This window comes from Maylandia zebra, linkage group LG4 (genome assembly GCF_041146795.1).
Source record: "Maylandia zebra isolate NMK-2024a linkage group LG4, Mzebra_GT3a, whole genome shotgun sequence".
Taxonomy (NCBI): Eukaryota; Metazoa; Chordata; class Actinopteri; order Cichliformes; family Cichlidae; genus Maylandia; species Maylandia zebra.
The window spans coordinates 24,453,437-24,476,369 of NC_135170.1; the positions used below are offsets into that span (position 1 = coordinate 24,453,437).

At 36.4% G+C, this 22,933-nt stretch overlaps 4 protein-coding genes across 7 annotated transcripts; 1 reads left to right on the forward strand and 3 right to left on the reverse strand.

Moving 5' to 3' along the window:
* Positions 1–540: 540 nt before the first annotated feature.
* LOC143418380 (uncharacterized) lies at positions 541–6,020 on the forward strand. Of its 4 annotated transcripts, XM_076883228.1 has the most exons (13): positions 541–1,020; positions 1,242–1,293; positions 1,630–1,692; positions 1,891–1,926; positions 2,021–2,130; positions 2,241–2,541; positions 2,625–2,660; positions 2,773–2,820; positions 2,960–3,003; positions 3,583–3,775; positions 3,892–4,024; positions 4,694–4,801; positions 5,365–6,020. In XM_076883228.1, the coding sequence occupies exons 2-10, from the start codon at positions 1,245–1,247 to the stop codon at positions 3,619–3,621; spliced, it is 726 nt and encodes a 241-aa protein (XP_076739343.1). In that variant the 5' UTR covers positions 541–1,020; positions 1,242–1,244; the 3' UTR covers positions 3,622–3,775; positions 3,892–4,024; positions 4,694–4,801; positions 5,365–6,020. The 4 variants fall into 4 exon arrangements, with proteins under 4 accessions (XP_076739343.1, XP_076739344.1, XP_076739342.1 ...); XM_076883229.1 differs by lacking the exon at positions 2,773–2,820 and having other exon boundaries at positions 541–1,293; XM_076883227.1 differs by lacking the exons at positions 541–1,020; positions 1,242–1,293; positions 1,630–1,692; ... (3 more) ...; positions 2,625–2,660; positions 2,773–2,820 and having other exon boundaries at positions 2,827–3,003.
* LOC143418379 (uncharacterized) lies at positions 5,919–11,530 on the reverse strand. The gene is made up of 13 exons (XM_076883225.1): positions 10,960–11,530; positions 10,568–10,605; positions 10,187–10,271; positions 9,997–10,087; positions 9,770–9,858; positions 9,562–9,689; positions 9,416–9,467; positions 8,000–8,097; positions 7,761–7,897; positions 7,612–7,677; positions 7,378–7,424; positions 7,064–7,212; positions 5,919–6,348 (listed from the first exon to the last, which is right to left on the reverse strand). Exons 2-13 carry the CDS (start codon positions 10,590–10,592, stop codon positions 6,026–6,028), a joined length of 1,290 nt encoding a protein of 429 aa, XP_076739340.1. The 5' UTR covers positions 10,593–10,605; positions 10,960–11,530; the 3' UTR covers positions 5,919–6,025.
* A 1,263-nt stretch (positions 11,531–12,793) lies between these two features.
* LOC112435715 (immunoglobulin lambda-1 light chain-like) lies at positions 12,794–15,872 on the reverse strand. The gene is made up of 4 exons (XM_024804614.2): positions 15,833–15,872; positions 15,603–15,747; positions 14,305–14,426; positions 12,794–13,116 (listed from the first exon to the last, which is right to left on the reverse strand). Exons 1-4 carry the CDS (start codon positions 15,870–15,872, stop codon positions 12,794–12,796), a joined length of 630 nt encoding a protein of 209 aa, XP_024660382.2.
* A 2,612-nt stretch (positions 15,873–18,484) lies between these two features.
* LOC112435735 (immunoglobulin lambda-1 light chain-like) lies at positions 18,485–22,085 on the reverse strand. Its single transcript, XM_024804692.2, has 4 exons — positions 22,008–22,085; positions 21,589–21,911; positions 19,677–19,710; positions 18,485–18,990 (listed from the first exon to the last, which is right to left on the reverse strand). Exons 1-4 carry the CDS (start codon positions 22,045–22,047, stop codon positions 18,668–18,670), a joined length of 720 nt encoding a protein of 239 aa, XP_024660460.2. The 5' UTR covers positions 22,048–22,085; the 3' UTR covers positions 18,485–18,667.
* Between the last annotated feature and the right edge of the window lie 848 nt (positions 22,086–22,933).

The following is a 22,933-nucleotide window of genomic DNA, read 5'->3' on the forward strand; positions in this document are numbered from 1 at the left end:
CCCCTAAATATTACATTAAACTGTAGGTTTAATTGTAATATTTATCATAATTGTAAAGTGTCTGTCTATCTATCTATCAGTAACAGCAGAAATTAAACTGAATAATTACAAAAACGGGAGTTTATCCAGTACACACTGCAAACTTATACACAGTCAGCAAGTGGACCTAAGGCTGCTTAGTAAAGAGGTCTTTGACACAAAGTAAAGCGCTGTGGTACAGGTCTTTTAATATGCTTCCCCTTGTTCTTAAAAAAAAAGCAAGTAAGCCATTTTTTATTTGAGAAAAATCTGAAAAATCTGTTGGAGGGTTTTGACTGTGAAAGATATTATTGCAACCTGATGAACACCTCCTGGAAATATGAGTGACCACTAATACTAACAGTATCTCTAGTACGGTGTACATTTTAGGACATCGTCAGGTATCGGACAAAAAATTGTCAGGTGTCAGTTGTCAAAAAAAAAATTGTCAGGTGTCAGTTGTCAAAAAAAAAATTGTCAGGTATCAGAAAAACAATTGTCAGGTGTCAGTTGTGAAAAAAAAAATTGTCAGGTATCAGAAAAAAAATTGTCAGGTGTCAGAAAAAAAGTTGTCAGGTGTCAGAAAAAAAATTGTCAGGTGTCAGTTGTCAAAAAAAAAAAAGTCAGGTATCAGAAAAAAAATTGTCAGGTGTCAGAAAAAAAGTTGTCAGGTGTCAGAAAAAAAATTGTCAGGTGTCAGTTGTCCAAAAAAAAAAAAGTCAGGTATCAGAAAAAAAATTGTCAGGTGTCAGAAAAAAAGTTGTCAGGTGTCAGAAAAAAAGTTGTCAGGTGTCAGACAAAAAAGTTGTCAGGTGTCAGAAAAAAAATTGTCAGGTATCAGAACACAAGGTACCAGAGAGAAAATCTTCCTGCAGGTGGCGCTGTTGTCATGTCCCACCCGAATTGATTTCCAAATACGTCATCAACGTGTGACCGTGGGAGAGCGTAAGGTCATTGACCTCACCGGAGTTTTACCGTGGTTCAGGCTCCTAACGACACAAGGTAAGTTTAACTTTTTCTCCCTTTTGTTCATATTTTTGCCACAGTTGTGTTATATTAAGTTGCAGTTATGTTGTGAAAGTTACATATCAGAGACGGAAAGCCAGTTTTGTACGAAACCAAATCAGTACTATTTTTGTCTGGCTAATTCATTCTAGCTAGCGACAGTGGTGAAACGTGATTCAAATTTAAACTGTTCAGTAATTGTTTTGTATACATTTCAGCAAATGGACAAGCTGAAAGCTTACGAGCAGCTTAAAAAAGACCTTGAAAATGGTAATCCAACACTTTATTAAACTTTTTGGTAATGCTTGCAAGTTAATTTTTTTAACTGCAAAGAACCCTGACAATATCATGCTTTAATTATTTAACATGTATGGTATTCATATTTACTTCTCTTTATTAATATGCATGTTAACAGATGTATATAGTTATTACTTTATGATATTGTTGGAGTGCCCGATTTAAAAAAATAAATAAATAAATAAAAATGACAAAAGTTAAATTTCTCACAAAATTAAAAGATTGCAATTTAAAAGTTAGATAGTCATGTAGGATCTGTCTCCTACAGTCAATCTATAACTACTTACCCTTTTAAAATTTTATTTGAAGGTGAGATTACCCAAAAAGGCTTTGATAACAACATAAAAAAGCTCCTGACAGCAGAAAAATCAGGTAGGTTTTGATACTTTTGAACAACATGCAAAACAATCTCCTTTATTTAACATGATATGCTTAGCAGGTTATGATTGAATAACCACTTTATTAATAGATGCAATACATTTTGAAAGCAGATGACTGTGCAGTAGTCTGTGATTGTAGTAGAATTCTATAAACCACATGTTTCACATCAATGCCCTATTTATATTGCAGATGACACTACTTCAACACGTGGCAATGAATTTCTCAGTAAGAAAACCACAATTATTTTGCTTCAAGGTCATTTGTAATATAGAACTCGCTGTGGATCAGTTTGATTAACTTTCAGCTTCATCCATTACAGGTGCAGCAGAGGCCTTTGGTAAAGCCAAGAAACTACTACAGCCTCAAGTAAAGAAAAGGCAGTTTCCACTGAATGATAAACGTTTGGACCATGCCAAATCATTATTGAAGGTTAGTTAAAAAGTGAAGCTACCTGTATGACTATCAGCAATATATTAAAAAATAACTTTCTAAATTTGGCTTATTTTTTAATAAATTTCCCTTTTTTTCCTTGATGCTAGGTCAGACTGGCTCCCATGGAGTGGAAGCCAAGAACTCATAGAAAGTGTGGACGGTACCAGAAGTTAATAATGGACGAAGCTCCACCTCGAATCATTCTTCAAGGCCATGAAACCTATGATGATTTAATTACCATAGGCAAAGAACGCTTCTGGCCAGAGCGTACTGAGGGGAGTGAGTTCACTCTTTGCCATTCTGACGGGACCAGGTGGAGTAAGCAGGAGTTCCACAAAGAATACGGAACTGTTTCTGATATTACACATATGTGGAAAAGAACAATATACATCGGGCGACGACAACTGGGTAATAAAGTGTTCAATATTACTATTAACTACTGTCTAGCACTCGAATTTGTATGGTATGAAATAATTTTACTTTTTGTACAGAGGTCGTGTGTTTGGATGATCAAAGTTCCATCTCAGGTGTGTGCCTGCCCAAACCAAATTGAATATTTTTGATGTTATGATTGAACATGGTACACTGGCCATGTTGGGCATTATTCAGATATATTGCAATTAATGTGTTATTTTACAGATGAAGACCCTGTAACTAAAGTGGGTGGTGATGAAAGTTGCAGTTTAGGTGAATGCCTGGACATCTAACTAAATCATTAAAATTGACTTCTTTTTTGTTTTGCATTACATTTCCAACCTTTACACACTTGTTTACTATGCTTGGTCATTGCACAGTTACTGTATATAATATGCATCTTATTCTGCAGATGAACTTCCTGAAACCCTCATAGGACAAAGTGTTGCAGAACAGGTAAAACCATGGCTTCATCTTGAACAGAACAATTAATTTCTTATCATTGTCATAAATGTGGATATTTTCACAGTGCACCCTGCAAAAAGTATATCTTGGCTGAATGTGTTCATAGGATTTCCATGCAGAAACATCCAGCTCAGCTGAATTTGAAACAGGGAGAGTCAGAAAGAAAAGCCAGTCCAAGCAAAGGAAGGAGGAAAATGTAGGGTCATCTCTAGGTCCAGGTGGAGCAGTGAGCCAAGACATGTTACCACATGCAGTTATTGAGTCAAAAGAAGCTATGGAGGGAGCTGAAGAGCTATCTGAAGGTGCTGGAAGTAGTGGGCTTTTGATAGATTTTGCACAGTCTTTCAACCCAACTCCAAAATCGCCATCATGTAAGCATTCTTTCCCATTTAGGGCTAACATCATATCATCAGACAAAATTGTAAATAAAGGTTTTCATTCTTCACTATTTGGTACTCAAGTTCCTGGAGTAAACCTAGATATTAGTGATCCAGCAGTTAATAGAAGAATGATTAGCAGTAGCTGTATGTTAATGGATGTTACTTTGTGTTTTTTTTTTTTATCCCCAAGTGTATCTTCCACGTGTTCCATATGTGGAAGAGGCTTTAATTACATACAGTGAGGACAATCTACTGGGAGAAGGAACATTTGGCAAGGTATATAGAGGTTCTTTTCATGGTACTCCAGCAGCTGTTAAAAGGATCATGTGTGGCCAACAAGGGATGGAGGACAGCGACATTCATCATGAGATAAATGTTTCACTGTAAGAACTTTGACACACTTTTTTTTTTTCATTGTCAAAATCGATTCTTCCTCAAGCTGTAACATAATATGCCTCTATTTTGTTTTTTTTATTCGGACATGTTTCTGTTTTATTAGGAGACTGTCTCACCCCAACATCGTCAGACTCATGGCAGTTGCCCGCACTGAGTCCTGCTTTTTGTTGGCAGCTGAATACATTCATGGCGCAACCCTGCAGCAAGTGCTTCACACAGACAGCTGCTTGGTGAAGGTACCAATACTCATAACTTTATGTTTAATACATTTAGGTAGATGTTAATTATCTTAATACCCTCATATTAAAAAAGAACTTTTTATTGCTGGCATTTGTTTAAATATGTACTTGAAACCATCTTTGTGTACAACATATAAAAAGACTGATTCCTTTATTTTTCTCTCATGTTTTCAACCATTTAGAATTACCAAAATGATCTTTAATTGTCAAATGCCAGAAAAGTATCAACTTAGTAAAAGAATAATCTTAAATTTTTAATAATAAGCTCCCTTACTGTTTTGGTAGAATTGCTGTTTTTACTTGGATGAGGTCCAGACATTTTAGGTTTTCTTCTACAATATTCTTACAATATTTTTCAGGAATTTCTGTCCAGTCCTCCAGACAGGACTGGTGTAACTGAGTCAGATTGGTTGGCCACCTTGCTCACACACACCATTCACCTCTGCTTACAGTTTCGCAAGAGGACTGCAATCAGGGCTTTTTGATTGTCACCGCCAAACATTGACTTTGTTGGTCTTAGGTCCCATTGTAATTTATTGAAATTGAAATGGCAATTGCATTTGAATACTAATCCTATTTGAAGTAATACATTTCCAGTGGTAGACATGTTAGATTGTCACACCTGGCTACGCATTGTTTTATTAATATTATATATTGTCTTGATAGCTTGAAGGGGATGATGCCGGTTTCATATCACTGGACTTATCCATGGCAGTAGAGTACATCCATGCACAGAGAATCATTCACCAGGATATAAAGCCAGCAAATGTCATGGTAAGCCATACTGTATTTTTCTTTTTCTCCACTTTGTTTTTGAAGATCAAAATAAAAATAGTATATTATTTATTTAACTTTATTCTCTTCAGTCTATTAAACACTACATTTGAACAATGAGAAACTTTTCTGGCATATTCATATAAAGGATTTTTTTTTAAAGTAAGAAGCCTTACATTGTTTCTTTAATAGTCCAATTTTTCTTTAATATGTTGGTTCTTGCACACCTACAAAATTCCCAAACATGTTGTAAGTTTAGGCTTTACAAACTGAAAGTTTCTATTCTTTTATTAGTCTGTACCACTTGCTTAAGTGGAATGGGGATTAAAAAATGCACAGGACTATAAAACCGGGTTGGATCATTAACCAATCTGTTAATTTTAATGTTTGGTATAATAAACAATCTCAGAATAAATCTGCAGTGATTGGGTGATCTGGGTGCTAAAAGCTTTGAGGGTTTTTTTTTTTTTCCCCAATTATGAGCTGTGGTCTTTGGAATGACATTTTTGATAACATTTGTGAAATTTTAGACAACCTGGTAAGTTCTTATATATACCTTATAGGTTCACCACCCTTCTAAAAAGGCAGTCCTGACAGACTGGGGCATGGCAAACATAAGAGACACTGTGATGCTTCGTCAAGGGAGTAAGTTCACTGCCCAGGCTACTGGTCCAGCTGGTGGCACATATCTTTACATGGCCCCTGAATGCATACTGATGTTTGAAGAGGCCTCGTTCCAGACAGACATGTGGTCCCTCGGAGCCACATATCTGGAGATCCTGACGGGTTCCGCTCCGTGGATGGTTAAAAAACAAAGAGAACTGGCTGCACTAATGGCCACCAAAACCCCACCACATGCCCTATCACATCTCAGTGACAAAAACAGTTTTCTTGGTGGTTTGGTGAGCTATGACCCAGACTCAAGGCCTTCCGCATCTGATGTTGTTAAGTTTCTCAAGTCAGGCCTTGATCTTACGAGCCGATATGGCTACAAGTGGTAATGGTGCTACAGTCTGCAGTTCAAAAGTCTTTCAATGTGAATTATGTTCTACATTTTGTTAACAAAAGTTGTGGTAAATGAAACACTGAATCATTATGAAAGATGGCACCTTGTCAATTGTATTTCAAAATTTTATTGTACATTTTGTTGGTCAGACAGTTTTCAAATTACCTGTTGATTTTAAACAAGGATAAATAAATGTTAACAAACACTGTTGTATGATTTTATTGGTCATTGGAAATGTTTACTGGTGCACCTTCCATCCTCTCTCTCTTCAGAAAGATGTATATGTCATTTGCCTCGGCAAACGTAGAAGGTGTAGGAACTGCATTTCTGTTCATGGCAGTTGTGAGCTCTTGGACTAGCATGAGGTATGCAGCAAGGCAACCATCAGGTGTGCAGGGAAACTGGCTGTTTTCTAAAATGTTCTGGCACATGTCTCTGAATTCCTGGTTTGCTACCAGTGAAGGCTCTTCCCTCTCACAGATTAATTGCTTGGCATAGTCTAAAAGGTCTGGGTCAACAATGTGCAGCACATTGCCATATCCTGCGAATGAAAGACAATATTGAAAAGATGTTCACTTTGAATGTTAAAAATAAATGAATAATGACAAAGCTGTTCTAGAACCTGTATAAGAAGCAGTCAGTGTTTACAGATGTTATTACAGAAACTTAAAGATGGAAATATCACTCAAACATTTAGATAAATTTTTAGTTAAAGGTGTCAATATGAAGCCATTTTAGTATTGACAGTAGAAATTCAGAAATCTCTTATTGTACTACAAGTAGGCTTCTTCGGAAGACACAAAAGAGAAAGCACATTATAACAGTTTTACGCTCATTACACTGGCTTCCAGTATATTTTAGAAAATTCATTTTAAAATTTTAGTAATGACTTTCAATGCTCCGAATCGTGAAGCTCCTGCCTTAATTTCTGATCTTATAGAACCCCACGCTCCCTCTCCCAGCCTGTGATCATCTAATCAATGGCTGTTAGTAGTCCCACCAGAAGACCAGAGGCAAGAGATTCTCCAAAGCGGTGGCTCCCAGGTCATGGAATGCTCTGCCTCCATCATTACGTTTCCTTGATTGCATTTATTCTGTATGTTCGATTGTGCTGTTTTATGTTCATCTGTTTTATATTATTGTGAAGCCACTTTGTGGTTTTTATCCTGTGAAGAGTGCTATATCAAAGTAAAAGTAAACTAATGAAAGTTAAAAAAACAAAAAAATAAAACCCCACAGGCTTTCAAATGACATACCAGGAGGTGGTGAGGTAAACAGAAGGTCGGGTTTCCCAAATGGACCAGGTGCATTGCGTTGCTTGCGGATGTCATGGGTGTTCCAAACTGTTTGCTCCGTTTTTAAGTCTCTTTGAAGCAGTGGCAAGTGTGAGTACTGCAAGCAGTTGCTATGAAAAAGGAGAATTAAAAAATTAATATGTTCATCTGCTTCTTTGAGGTAGAATAAGTAAAAGCTAAATTTTAATCAGTACTCAAAAAACAAAGGCATTCCTAGACCACATACTTTCATACTGCTGCTTGATTATTTTTCATGTCTAAAAATATTAACTTACATGTGCACAGGATTGTCCAGTTCAAGGATCCCAGACTCCATCATGGCCTACGCATGTTGTTTTGAAAAAGACATAAGTTGTGAAGGTGAGAATTTCATTAGTGAAAAGGTACAGATGTACATAAACACAGATTCTGGCCTTGTGTTTTCAGATAAACTAATCCATCGTATGTTTAACGAAATTTTGATGGCTAGTCTTTGTTAATAGGTTTTACAGGTGAAAGATTTGCTTTACCTCAAATGTTGTCAGCCATTTCTTAATCCATGTCCGCTTTAAAATACTGTTGAAACATTCAGCTCTCTAAACAACAGAAACATGACATTATCAGTTTTGTTGTCAGGTTGTTACTTTAGAAATAGTCATTTACCAGCTTAAAGACATACCTGGTTGTGCACTGATGTCCCCATTCTGAAGCACCTCCATGCCTGATTCCCAAGATCTCGCATGTGAAATGCCATCTGCATTTGACCCACAACAAGGTTCTCCTTTCCTCTGTCCCCCCGAATCATTTGAGGACAGCCTAAAGACACAAACTGAAGATAATTAGTGAATGATGAAAAAATAAATTTATTAACAAAATGTAATCTTTTTTAACCCCCCATTTTTTTAGTATATTGCATACCACCCTGTTCTTGAACAGCCTCAAAGAAGTATCTGGCCACAAAGTTTTGTTTGCGGTTGGATGTGCCCACCTTTAGCCATAGAACCTTCCTGGAAAATCTGAAAAGAAAGAAACAGAAAAGTGGCCACTTGTACATATGATTTAATCATGTTTTGGCACTATGTTTGGTTTTTGTTACATTCCCCAAGAGTGACAGAGGATTTTTATGAAATACAATATAATCAAGTGTGCCTTATATTCAAGTGTTCATATATTTTCACATAACCAAGCCTATTGTTGAAGAATCACCTAACCAAGTCTATTGAAAGGAAAACATGATGCATTCCTTACCTCAGTGTCTGAGATGTTTGACAAACATGATATAATGATGCATTCTTTACTTCAGTGTCTGTGATGTCAGATAAAGCATGATATACTTCTGTATTCTTACCCCAGTGTGTGAAAGATCAGATAAGCTGATCTAATGCCTAACCTCTCTTCGACTTCTCACAAAAGAGAAAGTACTATGTAACCTGCTTTTTCCTATAAATAAAGGAAGCAAGCCTGCATTCGGTGTGTGTGTTCCTCAGAGACACTCACCCGTGCGCACGCTCTTATACACTGAGTTTGGTCTGCAGTGTCTTATTTCTCTTGCTTGTGTTTGAACAAATGTCTTCCCCTGACAAAGAGTATGCTGGTTTTCCATTGTATTATGTCTAGGCGTTGTTTCTGGTTCCTCCGGCCATTTTGACTGCCATAGTTGTGTAGGCTTACATGCCTTTGGAATTGAATGTGACTCTTGACTGTGTTCAGACTGACGCGAGGGGAGAGCTGCCTTTTGTTTTGTAATCCCTTGTATTCTCCTGTTTATGTGTTGGTTAGGTAGGTTATCGTAAATTGTACATTTTATTTTCTTTGGAGTTAAATTCTGTTTACTTTATATCAGGGATGTTTTGTTTGTTGTGTTGGTCTTGGCCCTCCCTGAAATTAACTGCCAGTCTGAAATGGAACTTTAAGACTAGCAGGAAATAAGCCTTTTAAAAACCGCCATCTTGAATACTCCTTCACTATTCATACTTTATCTTGGTCCCTTAGACCAGGCTTGGCCAAATCCAGACCTCGAGGGCCAGTGTCCTGCATGTTTTAGATATCACCCTGGGTAAACACACTTGAATAAAATGATTAGTTCATTACCAGGCCTCTGGAGAACTACAAAACATGTTGTGAGGGTAATTTAGCCATTTGAATCAGCTGTGGATCAAGGACACATCTAAAACCTGCAGGACACCGGCCCTCGAGGCCTGGACTTGCCCATCCCTGCCCTAGACTCCTCAGGAGAGATAACACCTCAGTTTACCGCACATCCTTATCTTGAAGCAACTTTGTACTATCACTGAATATAATAAATTAAGTAGCGAATGCCATATTCAAACCTACCCATCAATCCCCAAATGTATCCACATTCCAAAGAACTTCAGTTTATCATTGCCTATATGAAACAACAAATAATAATTACAATTTGTTTCAACAGAAGTACCATCAAAACATGTTTGGAAGGTTAATTGAAAAGATAAAATAAATACCATCAATGTGCCATGTGTCATTTGGACCACGGCTGATGTAATTCCGACGGGGAATTTTCTTCTTTCCAGGAGATCTCCTCTGAAGAACACTTGCATCCATATACCTCATTATATTAGCAACATCGTCTCTACAGTAACAATAGATTTTACTATGAGCTCAACAGTAAAACAAGAGAATACTTGATTATATACACACTATTTAACCAACCTGTAACAAGGCCGCACTCCTCTGACATCCCTTACCCGCTTTACCATTGCCCTGATTCCTTGTTCAGGAGACCACTGTTTCATCTCACTCTAAAAAACAAACAAACAGACAATTGAATGTTTTTTTTTTTAATCACTACAGAAAATAACATTTATTGTTTCTACAATAGCTCATGACACAGACTTCAGGAAAATATATATTTTTTGCACTGATGTTTTAACGCTTACCTCCACAGCTTTGTGGATTTCAGTAAAAGGTCGTTGGGGGCATCTTCGCTTCAACCCTAGAAGTTTTAAAACTCGTCTCAGATGCCTCTCACTGTTAAAAGACAACACAGACTTACATTATATTGAATGCAAACTGCATGTTTTGTCATTTTAGAGAGTTGTCACGGAAACTGTTGAAATGCAGACTTACCTTATTTTATGCCCATATGAATTCAGTGCACAGCTGATTTCCTTTTGTTTTAAGCCTTTGTTGAACAATGTTATTATCATCATATCTTGAAAGGTTAAGTGTAACAACAACAGTCTAATTGATCACCCACCTCTTACACTGAACATAAGTAATTAACCAGTAAAGTACTAAATCTTTTTATGTGGCAATTACACTAAAAGCATCGTCAATTCAGTGCCCACAAATAAAACGTGTAGCAAAAAATACACTTCTTTGATATTAAATAGGTGAGCAGTAGTTAATAAATAAGTTGTACTTTAGTCATTTATTTTTAATGCTCTTTTTTTAATAAAAAAAAAAGTATTTTTGGTACAGTCATGGGAACCAGCCAGAGTCGGATACTCCTTTCATCATCGTCAGATGACATATTGCAGCAAAGTCTAAAAACAATAACAGAAAAAAAAAATCGGGATCAAAAAATATCCCGACAGTAGCAATATAGAAAAGAGAAATAAAGAAAAAGAGCGACAGAAAGGATGCAGGCTGCTCGTAAGCTTTCACCTTGTCCATTTGCTGAAATGTATACAAAACAATTACTGAACAGTTTAAATTTGAATCACGTTTCACCACTGTCGCTAGCTAGAATGAATTAGCCAGACAAAAATAGTACTGATTTGGTTTCGTACAAAACTGGCTTTCCGTCTCTGATATGTAACTTTCACAACATAACTGCAACTTAATATAACACAACTGTGGCAAAAATATGAACAAAAGGGAGAAAAAGTTAAACTTACCTTGTGTCGTTAGGAGCCTGAACCACGGTAAAACTCCGGTGAGGTCAATGACCTTACGCTCTCCCACGGTCACACGTTGATGACGTATTTGGAAATCAATTCGGGTGGGACATGACAACAGCGCCACCTGCAGGAAGATTTTCTCTCTGGTACCTTGTGTTCTGATACCTGACAATTTTTTTTCTGACACCTGACAACTTTTTTGTCTGACACCTGACAACTTTTTTTCTGACACCTGACAACTTTTTTTCTGACACCTGACAATTTTTTTTCTGATACCTGACTTTTTTTTTTTTGACAACTGACACCTGACAATTTTTTGTCTGACACCTGACAACTTTTTTGTCTGACACCTGACAACTTTTTTTCTGACACCTGACAACTTTTTTTCTGACACCTGACAATTTTTTTTCTGATACCTGACTTTTTTTTTTTTGACAACTGACACCTGACAATTTTTTGTCTGACACCTGACAACTTTTTTTCTGACACCTGACAACTTTTTTTCTGACACCTGACAATTTTTTTTCTGATACCTGACTTTTTTTTTTTTGGACAACTGACACCTGACAATTTTTTTTCTGACACCTGACAACTTTTTTTCTGACACCTGACAATTTTTTTTCTGATACCTGACTTTTTTTTTTGACAACTGACACCTGACAATTTTTTTTCTGACACCTGACAATTTTTTTTCTGATACCTGACAACTTTTTTTTTGACAACTGACACCTGACAATTTTTTGTCTGATACCTGACGATGTCCTAAAATGTACACCGTACTCTAGTCAGATCTTAGAATTGGTGATTAATTTTTGTTTAATTCTGTCTTATTATTAAATGTAATTTAGAGCATGTTAAATGCATGTTAAAATAATAATATGATATATTGGGTCATGATTGAAAAAAAGATGGTGTGCACAGCTGAAGCTCTTCTACTCCGTTTTATATTTAACGAGAAAAAATAAAAATATTACTTGATGACTACGGCTGTGAAAACTGACTAGTTAAAACAGAAAGCTGACAGTTCTTCATTTACATATATCTATAAATAATAGATGAACTCATGCAGGTGCATCCTGGGAAAGAAGAGAAGAGAGAGAAAGGTGATGGTTCACTGACTGAGGATGCAAATTAATGCAGGGTAGAAACAACACGTCATCTTAGTGTCACTGTGACCTTTTGTATGTTTATCTAAACTTAAGAAGCGCTGCTCACTGGTGTGCAGCGATTGTACATTACGCTGTGACAAACAACACATACTTAAGCCTTTTCTGGCAAAAATAAGATGAAAACAACAAAAGCAAGAAAGAAAGAAGTATGAGTACAGTTTAAATGAACAACACTTTAATTAAGGTTTTTTATGTAAAATAAAAATAAAAATTCATGTATGAATATTTTAAACTGCATTTTATTAAAATAAGGAAAAAGACAGCAAAACATGAATTCCTAAAACTATGCAGTAATGACAAGAAAATATACTCATGGTGTAAATCTTATGCCTTATTCAGATTTCCAACATGAATATATTTTAGTAAACAGCAGTAGACAAGCCAATTTCAAATGCACATTCTGATCCTCGACTATTCAGTGAGACATCTTACTGAACAGTGACGCAATTTCTTATTTACTGAAAAGAAAACACTTTTTTAAACCAATGCTTTTATTAATTTAATGCAAGACATGATTCCTGAAAATACTTGTTAATGACCAGCAAATGAATACATGATTTAAACCTTTTGCTTTATTCAGATTTCTAACATGTAAAGACTGTAATGAGCAAACAGCACAAGCAGTAAAGAAGCAGATTTTAAAAGCACACTCTGGTCCTTGACTATTCAGTGGGACATTCTGACTTCTTGATGGTTTTCTCTGAAGTCTGTGAGCCCAAAGACACTTTACATGTATAAATCTTATCCATGTTCCAGTCTGATGTCTGGATGGTCAGAGAGCTGCTGATTTGGTAAGTCTGGTCTGGTCTCTGAACAGCAGTGCTGGTAGAGATCTCACTGCTCACTGGACTCCCAGCAGCCAACCAGCTCACATCTGCAAAAGGCACAGACTGACTGGACAGACAGACCAGAGAAGCTGTGTCGGACTGGAGCTCAGCACTGGACGGAGGGAAGACTGTCAGGACAGGAAGAGAGAGGCTGGAGCCTGAAAATACATGAAAGATGTTCAGGAAAAATCAAAGGAAATGAAATGAAATAATGAAAACAAAAAAAATCAAGACATCAATAAGAGTCAATATGGAATAAACATAATATTTGTTATGAAATTAGAAGAAAACAATACTACTATACTGTTATTTGCAAAAATATACAGACATAACTCAACATAGCAATTGAATTTCTTTTTAAGTTTTCCCAAAATAAAATATGATTAGCTACTCTTTAACTTTTCATGTAAGATGTCATGAATTTAATTCTGGTTTCTGCATAACATGTGAGCATTTTTCTTTCTTTAAAAAAAATGGTACGGCCAGGTTCTAATCACTTAAAATTAATTTTTAACTTCAGTAACACTGTTAACTGCTATTGAAGAAAGAGAAAACAGGCCTATGTTTTTGAAATGCCAACCCAAATATAAATTTGGGTTGGCATTCTTTCTGCCTTATAAATGTGTTTCTAATTACACACTGATGAATACTGAATCTGTGTGTAACAACGACCACCACTGAGAGTAATAGTCCTCAGGTCATATATATTTGTGTGTGTGTGTGTTTGTGTATTTGTGAACCAAAAATTGGTATTTATGTCAAAGTCTTATTCATTTCAAATAAGTTGAATGTTTATTGTGCTTTTGTTATTCAATTTGTTGGCATTCGTTTGTTGTAAAATAATTCTAAATTAGTATTGTATTCTTTGTTGTTCTTTTTATTCATTAGTCATCAATAACAAAGCATGTGATGTTAGGGGAACATACTATTGCTATCTGTTTGCTTTTGCAAATAAAAGTCTTATTTTTTATAATTTCTATTTGCACATAGCCTTTGGACCAGCTAATAGAGCAGGAAAATACAAGAAATGTATTTTTGACATGACTGTGAAGTGTAAACAGTCACTTTCAAGAACATTTACAGATCATCATTTGGTAGTTTATGGGCACTTGTACTAATTATTTAAGTGAAAATACATAAAATTCATTAAAGTTTCATGGTGCTCCATTTGCTGCTCCAAGGTGCTGTCCTCACCTTTTCTGCCAAGTCGTCGTCTGGTTTCCTGTGTCCTCTTGGCTTCTACACCCACGTGCTACTCACCTGTTGCTCGTCACTGCTAATCGATCCAGGCAGTACTGAAGGCCTTGTTGGAGCGCCGTTCCTCCTAAGTTCCTCGTTGTACTTACCTCCTTTAGTGTAGGCCCGGCTCTCTCTAGTGTACTTCCCTGTGTTCCCTGGTATTTCTTCTAACATCTGTCTTCGTCTCCCTGTATAGATCTTCCTGGATCCTTGCTTGTTTCCCTTGGACCTGACATGGATAAGCATGAGTGAGAGTGAGTCACAGTGTGGAATTGTGTTTCCTGTTATGGACTGAAACAAAGAGTAGCGTGAGTGAGTTTTCCCCGACCTTCTCTTCAAATCCCTGGAACCTTCTTTGCATTATTCCCGTATATATGTAAATAACTCACCTGGTGTTGTAAATAAAACCCCTTTTGACTGCACAGCTCTGAGTCCTGCTTAACTAAATGTGACATTCAAGTATTCTTGACAGAATTCCAGGAAGAAGAAGTAGATACTGTTTATTTCCTTCCCATGAGTATTATGTCAGTCAGTTTGAGCTTCATCATTTGATCTAGCTCAAACTGACTAGCTCAAATATATACAATAATAATACAATAACTACAACAAATGACACCATCAGAATTACCAAAGTCATGTTTAATCACCATGTCTGACAAAAATAATGTTCTTGAAAAGTGGTTGTAAAAGTATCAAACATTTACTAGTGTTCTTTACCTCACCTTTCTACATTTTCTTTCCGCCTTATAAATATGTTTGTGATCAATACAAACTAAATGTAAATGAAGATGTCCTAGATGTTCTAAACTATCTTCAGTATAGCTTTGTATTTTTGTTTAACTGCATGTTAACAACACTTTGTTTTAAACAATAAGTTAAACTGCAGTTGGAATGTAACAGTTAGACATGTGAGTAGTGTCTATAAAATTTATTAAAAACAGCAACATATAATACTGTATGTTGGATAGTTTGGTTTAAATGATCATTTGGGCTGATGTGAGTAAATGAGATGTACATATTTCAGTGCTTTGTTCTTTATGCTTTTAATAACAAAGATTAAAAAGCATTAAAAATGGAAAAATTGAGTGTTTATCAACATGTTATGTGAAGGTGGTGAGTTTGACTGAGTTTTCTTGATGGGTCTTTTTTCTGCATGTAAAAGTTTCTCAAAAAGCAGAAGTACTAATGAGGAGGTTTTTGTCACAGCCTGAATCACTGTGATACGGGTGCAGAAGCAGAGTCATCATATGTCTGACAGTAATACACTGCAGAGTCTCCTGTCTCTGCTCGCTTGATAATGAACTGGTAATCAATGTTTGATGAGGATTTAGAGTTGAATCTGTCTGAGGAGAATCCTGTTCCAAAGCTGGGTGAGCTGCTAGAATAATGAAATCTTAGAACATACTGAGGAACCGTTCCAGGAACTTGTTTATACCAGTTAACATAATTTGCATCATATCTCTCTATGTTGCAGTTGAGAACAACTTCTTGACCTGGAGAAACTGTGTGAACAGAAGGTGTCTGGGTCAACACGATCACTGCATCAACATCTGCCAGGAAACACAGAAAAAAACTGAAGATAAATTTTAGCTCTAAATATGGAATAAAAAAATAGGAATAAAAAGAAGATCTTACATGTTAGAGCAGTGATGAGAGTGCAGAGGGTCCACAGCATGTTGTCAGTGTGAGGTGTAAATGATCTTTACTGTTCAGCTGAGATGTGAGTGAGATTGTGAGAAGAGATACTGGAGCTTATAAAGACAGAGGAAACCAAAGGAGGAGGTGGTTCAACAAAACTACTTTCATTCATAGATCAAATGATTTATGAACAGTTTGTCATTGTTGTTCACATTGTTTCACAATGTTTTGGATTCATATTCATCATTCATGCTCATGTCTGTCGTAAAATAATGTTCTCGAACAGTTAATGTAAAAGAAACAAATATTTATAACTGATGTCCTTATGCCCACACGTTCCATTTTCTTTCTACCCAAGTGTGTTTATGATCGATTTTCAACTAAAATTTAAGTGCATTTTCAGTTTATATATAAAAATGTTTTCTTGACAGTTGACAGTTCTTCATTTACATGTATCTATTTTACACAACCTCATTGTGTAACAAACACTATCCTTTTAGTCTGATTATTGCCACATGTACTGCAGCTGGAATGTAACAGTTTTAACACTATAGACTAGTATACATCAAATTTATGTAATTAAAGCAAATCACATACAGCAGCATACACATTTGTGTGTTTGTTAGCATTTTGTGTATAATCATTTGTGTTATTGCAGATGAATGTGCACATATTGAAATTCCTCGCTTATTTATATGTTCAGTGATAAATGTTAAAATTAGTCACAAAAAAGTAATTCAGTGTTTATTTCAGTTTTTTTCTCGCATTGGGTCAAATCTCATCAAAGCTCTTTAAACGAGCTCTTTTGTCAGTCACAACTCTAGAGTGATTACTTTCCTGAATACTTTCCTGGATTAATGTTTTCAATCAAATTACTTCAAACTGAATATTTTGATAACTTGGTTTTCAGGGATGGTGAAAGCTTTGTATTAATAATAATAAACTTTATTTATAAAGCACACTTAAAAACCAAGGGTATGCCAAGGTGCTTAACAAGTAGCATAGAGAATAGAAGGAAGATAATAGAAATAGGACCAAAGCAAGTACTAGGTATGCAAACAGGTAGCTGTCACTGATACATAGGAAAGCAACAGGTACAGAGCAAACAAGAAGTTAAATGAGCATAAAAGTGCATAATATAAAATCATAAAAGAAATATTAACTAGAGGGAAAGGCAAGATTGAATAAGTGGGTTTTTAGTCGTGATTTGAACAGTGCAATGGAATCAGATGCGTGGAGGTCGAGAGGAAGGGTATTCCACAGTACCGGGGCAGCCAGAGCAAACGCACGGTCACCCAGGGACTTCAGCCGAGATCTGGGTTGGGTCAGAAGTAGTTGAGTGGCGGATCTAAGTGTTCTAGCAGGAGTATGTGATTTGAGAAGTTCACTAAGATAACGTTTGTGACCTCCAGGTTGGATTATTGTAATTCCTTGTACTACGGTCTTCCCTCTTCTCTTCTTCTTAGACTACAAACAGACCAAAATGAAGCAGCCCGCCTCTTGACTGGTACCAGGAAATTTTTCCCTATTACTCCTGTTCTAGCTAGCTTGCATTGGCTGCCCATAAAGTACCGTATTCAATTTAAAATATTACTCCTTACATTCACCTTAAAAGCAATGTGAGTCACAGCAGCAGGAGGCAATGTGGTCACATGAATGACACCCACTCACAAAATCTTTGGACATGAAAGTCCAAATATTTTGGGACGATACATGTTTAACTCTAAGAAAGGAAATAGGTGGCAAAATCCCTGTAGATCCCATGATGCTGTATCTTGGAGTAATTAAAGAGGATGTTGTGGTAAAAAAAAAATAAGCTCATTGTTGGTTACAAAACAAATAGCTCAAAGAATGTGTATATAAAGGATATCTTTATGAGAGGATGGGTTTCTTGCAAAGGTCTAAAGGAGACGCCTTTTCACAAAAGTGGAAGGAATGGATTGCCTTCATGTGTCATGGTCCTGGGTCTTCTGCACAGTGTTTTGTGTTTTTCATTCAACTTCTGTTCTTGTTAGATATTACCGACTGGTTATATGTAATGGTTTTAATGTTCAATGGAAAACAATAAATGACAGCAGAAAGATGCAGAAAGGTTTAGTTTCATAACTGGACTTCATTAATGTTCTTTAACAGTAAGTAAGTTAGGTTTAGGCAAACATCGTACCGTGCTCAGCTGTCTCTGAATGATCAAATGATATGAACTGAAACATTTCCATTAAAAACAGCAGGTCCATTTTATTTTACAGGGAGCCTATTTGCCATTTACTTGAGTTACTAAGACCTGCAGGTGCATCCTGGAAACGAAGAAACAGAAGCACAGAGAGGCGATGCTTCACTAACCGAGAGTGAAGATACATTTGCAAATCTACAACCAACATTTTAAACCAGTGACACTTACCTTCTCTCTTACTCTTATGAAGAAATATTAAATGATGCTCTCTAGTGGTCAAATATTACTTAGTCTGTATGTCAGAATATACTTGTGTTTTAACTATGGGAGCAAGAAAATTGAAAATTTTGTGCTTATGAGTGTTGTTTTCCTCAGTGTGCCCCTCTCTAAAATGTAACAGTTCATTTCAATCACCTTAAATTTATGTTAGTGCAAAACAGTGGCACAATCCCATTTATTCACAAGAAAACACATTTTTAAATCAATGCTTTTATTAATTTAATGCAAAACATGAATTCCTGAAAATACTTGTTGAAAACCAGCTAATGAATACATGACTTAAACCTTTTGCATTATTTTGATTTCTAACACGTAAAGACTGTAATGAGCAAACAGCACAAGCAGTAAAGAAGCAGATTTTAAAAGCACATTCTGGTCATCGACTACTCAGTGGGACATTCTGACTTCTTGATGGTTTTCTCTGAAGTCTGTGAGCCCAAAGACACTTTACATGTATAAACCTTATCCATGTTCCAGTCTGACGTCTGGATGGTCAGAGAGCTGCTGATTTGGTAAGTCTGGTCTGATCTCTGAACAGCAGTGCTGGTAGAGATCCCACTGCTCACTGGACTCCCAGCAGCCAACCAGTTCACATCTGCAAAAGGCACAGACTGACTGGACAGACAGACCAGAGAAGCTGTGTCGGACTGGAGCTCAGCACTGGACGGAGGGAAGACTGTCAGGACAGGAGGAGGGAGGCTGGAGTCTGAAAATACATGAAGGACAAACAAAAAAAGAGAAATGAAAGGAAAGAAGGAAATTGGACATGAGGTCATAAAACCAGAAGAAATCAAGAAGACTCAATATGGAATAAATATAACAATTGTTATGAAGTTAGAAGAAAACAAAACTAATGTATAAAATATGAACTAAAATATATGGATCCAACATATCATTTGAATTTCTTTTTGTATTTTTACAGTATAAAATATGATTAGTCACTGTTTAATTTTCCATGTAAGATGTCTTTGATTTAATTCTACACATTTCTGCATAACATGTCAGCTAATGTGGGTAATTTTCTTTCATATCAAAGAAAAGTTCTAATCACTTCAAAGTAATTTTGAACTTTAGTAACAGTGTTAACTACTATTGAAGAAAGAGAAAATGGGCCTATGTATGTTTTTGAAATACCAACCTAAACATAAATTAAAAGCAATAAGAACAGGAAAACAACATATTTCACACCATTTTCATAGAACTGGTTTGACACCATTTCACATTTTTTAAACATGTCATTCATGTCTCCTGTACATGAGACAACCTGAAACTATTTCAGATTGTACAAAATCGTAAAAAATGATGCTGAACAAGAAACATATTGAACTAAGTAGTCATCAGCAGATTTTCGCAAAATCTCTCTTGTTTTATGATCAGTTAAAAAGTACTTACCTGTCACAATCAGCTTGGTGCCTTGTCCGAATACCACAGTGATTCAGTTTGTATACATGGCTGTAAAAAAACCTCCTGACTGTCACTGATGAGGGGAGAGGAACTGAAACATCCTGTAGAGACCAACTTGTACTGTCAACATCTCATTCACTTCATCTGTTTGTATTTTATAACTGTGTCTCTCTCTTTGTAGTTTATTCCTTCATGTCACTTGTTTGTGCAAGATTTAATAAAGTCCTCATTATTGGTCAGAATTAATCAAAACTGTACTGCCTCTCAATAAGATTTTGGCCACAGTCTGCTTCACTATGAACCAGCTTTCTTGGGAGAGTGTTCCCATGTCTGACAGGAACTCACTGCAGAGTCTCCTGTCTCTGCATGATTGATAAAAGCCTGAAAATCAGTGTTTGGTCAGGATTTAGATATTAATCTGTCTGAGGAGAATCCTGCTGAAAATGCAGTTGACCTGTGAGAATGATGAAATCTCAGAAATGAGGAGAAGAACCAGGAACCTGTTTGTACCAGCCGACATAAAAGCTTTCAGCTTTTTTAATGTTGTATTTGAGCAGGTTAACGGTAAAAAATCCAATGTTTAATAAGACATTATCTGGAGATTGTATGTTACTCTGCATTTTCTTGATTGGACTATACTGTGAATAAGTCTAAGAAAGCATATGTACTGCCAAGAGGTTTGTAACACATTGTGATAAGTACAGTGTCTTCTATTTCTGCGAACTTGATAGTTAAATGATAATTAATGTTTGATGAGGACGTAGAGTTGAATCTTTCTGAGGAGAATCTTGTTTCAAAGCTTTTGAGCTGTCAGAATGGAGAAATCTTAGAAACATACAGATGATCTTCTCTAGGAACTTATTTATACAGCTAATAGAATTCCTATCATCTCTCTCAATGTTGCATTTGAGAACATCTTGTTGAAAACTTTGTACTTAAGTACAGTAAGTAAGTATTTGTACTTGGTTACTTCCCACCTCTGGGGACAGAAAACCTGTTCCAACGCCAAGTGAGCTGCCAGAATGAAAACTGAGGAACCCCTCCAGGAAATTGTTTAGACCATCCAACATAATTGAACCATATTGCAGTTGAGAACAACTTCTTGACCTGGAGAAACCTTGTGGACAGCAGGTATCTGGATAAACACTTCCGCTGCATTAACATGTGCCAACAAACACAGAAAGAACATGAGTGAAATGTCTTTCTCCAAAACGATGGGCTATGAAACAGATGAGAAGAACGTCTTACACTTTAGAGAAGTGATGAGAGAGCAGACAGTCCCCAGCATGTTGTCAGTGTGAGGTGTAAATATCCTTTAATATTCAGCTGAGATGTGAAAACGATTGTAGTGACAAGAGAAGCAACAGATAAAATGCAATTTAGCTGCATTTTTATTTCATATGAAACATTTTTAAAACTATTATGCAACTTTATCAGTATCTGTTTAGGTTGATTAATGTGATTTACTGCAGCTAGAATGTGACAGTTATCAGAGTTTTAGGAAACCGTTTGTCAAATTGCTGTTATTTAAAAAGACACACACATAATAGGTTTAATTGTGTTAGATGCACATAATTTAAAATGCACATAATTGTGTACATATATATGGCAATTTGTGTTGTTGGTGGTCATTATACTCCTCGATATTTTATACTTTCAGTGATGAATGTAAAAATATATCAAAACAAGTAATTCAGTATTTATTAGCAGACTGTCTGAAGTTGTTGAGTTTTCATTGATGAACATTAAAATAAAAAATAACAATAAACACACTATTTGAAGGTGGTGGGTTTACACTGAGTTTGCTGAATGGGTCTTTTGTCAGCATGTGAAAAAAGAGCATCAAAAAGCAGAAGTATCAGTGGGGAGGTTTTTGTCACAGTGTAAATCACTGTGATACGTACTCTCTCACAGAGCTGTCCCATGTCTTACAGTAATAGACTGCAGAGTCTCTCTCCTCCACATTTTTGATGATCAAACGATAATCTTTTGTTGACTGATGAGTGGATGTGAATTTTGGAGCAGAGAACCCAGAACCATAGTTTGGAGAACTATAGCTATGATAAAAATACAGCACAAACTGAGGAACTCCTCCTGGAATCTGTTTATACCAATAGACAGTGTTAGTAACAGTCCCCAGGTTACAGTCCATGGCGGCTGTCTCTCCTTTCCTCACTGATAAAACAGGAGGTTTCTGTGTCAGCACCGTCACACCACTCACACCTGCAAACAACATGAAGACATGCAGTCAAGAGAAACACAAGCACATATGAATCCAACAAATAACTACTAATCTGAAGTATAAATGAGGTTCCATACATGTTAGAGCAGTGATAAGAGCACAGAGAGTCACCAGCATGTTGTCACTGTGTGTTGAGACCTGTGACCTAGAAAGAGGGCACTGCTTCTGTAGGAGGAGAGGAGGTGTGAGCCATTAAATATGTGACAGAAACTCAGAGAGACTGACAGGAGGAGGAGCTAAATCTGCGTAGTTTGCGATGTTTGGGTAATTTATGTTCAGTGGAGGGTAATTCTGTTTTTGTATTAATAAATATTGGTGATTGTGATGTCTCCCTCTGCTCCCTTAAGATTGTGCTGCTGCATTTTATTATGAAAAATTGTTTGCTATGTCTCCTGGGTGAGGTGTTCCAGGCATGTCTGACTGGGAGGATTCCCCGGTGCAGACCCCGGATATGCATATCTCTCGGCTGGCTTCAGAACACCTTGATGTTCCCCCAGAGAAGCTGGAGGAGGTCTGGGGTCCTCTGCTTAGGCTGCTGCCCCTGAGACCCGGCCCTGGATAAGTGGAAGAAGATGTATGTATGGATGGATGGTTGCTATGTCCTTCAGGTTTATTACTGATGCTTTTACCATTACCAGTTTTTATGTTTGGACAAAAAAAAAAAGAAAAGATCAGAATCCCGCTAACCCTTACAGTTACCTGCTATAATTACATAATCAACAACCTTGAAATGTATGAACTTCTCTGGAAATTCACATGAAACTGGAGTGTTTAGGATTAGAAGAACATTTGATAAAATGTTACGCCATTTATGAATATTAAACAACTGAATAAAGAGTTCAAAAAAGAGAATAATTTTAGTACTAGAACTGTGTGGGCTCCTTTTTCAATGCAAACTTGAGCCACATGAGTTTTATGGTATTTCTCACAAATGAAATCACTGTGATACAGGCGTTTTGATATAGTTCCCCTGATTCACAAAAACAAATACTAGTGTCGCTCA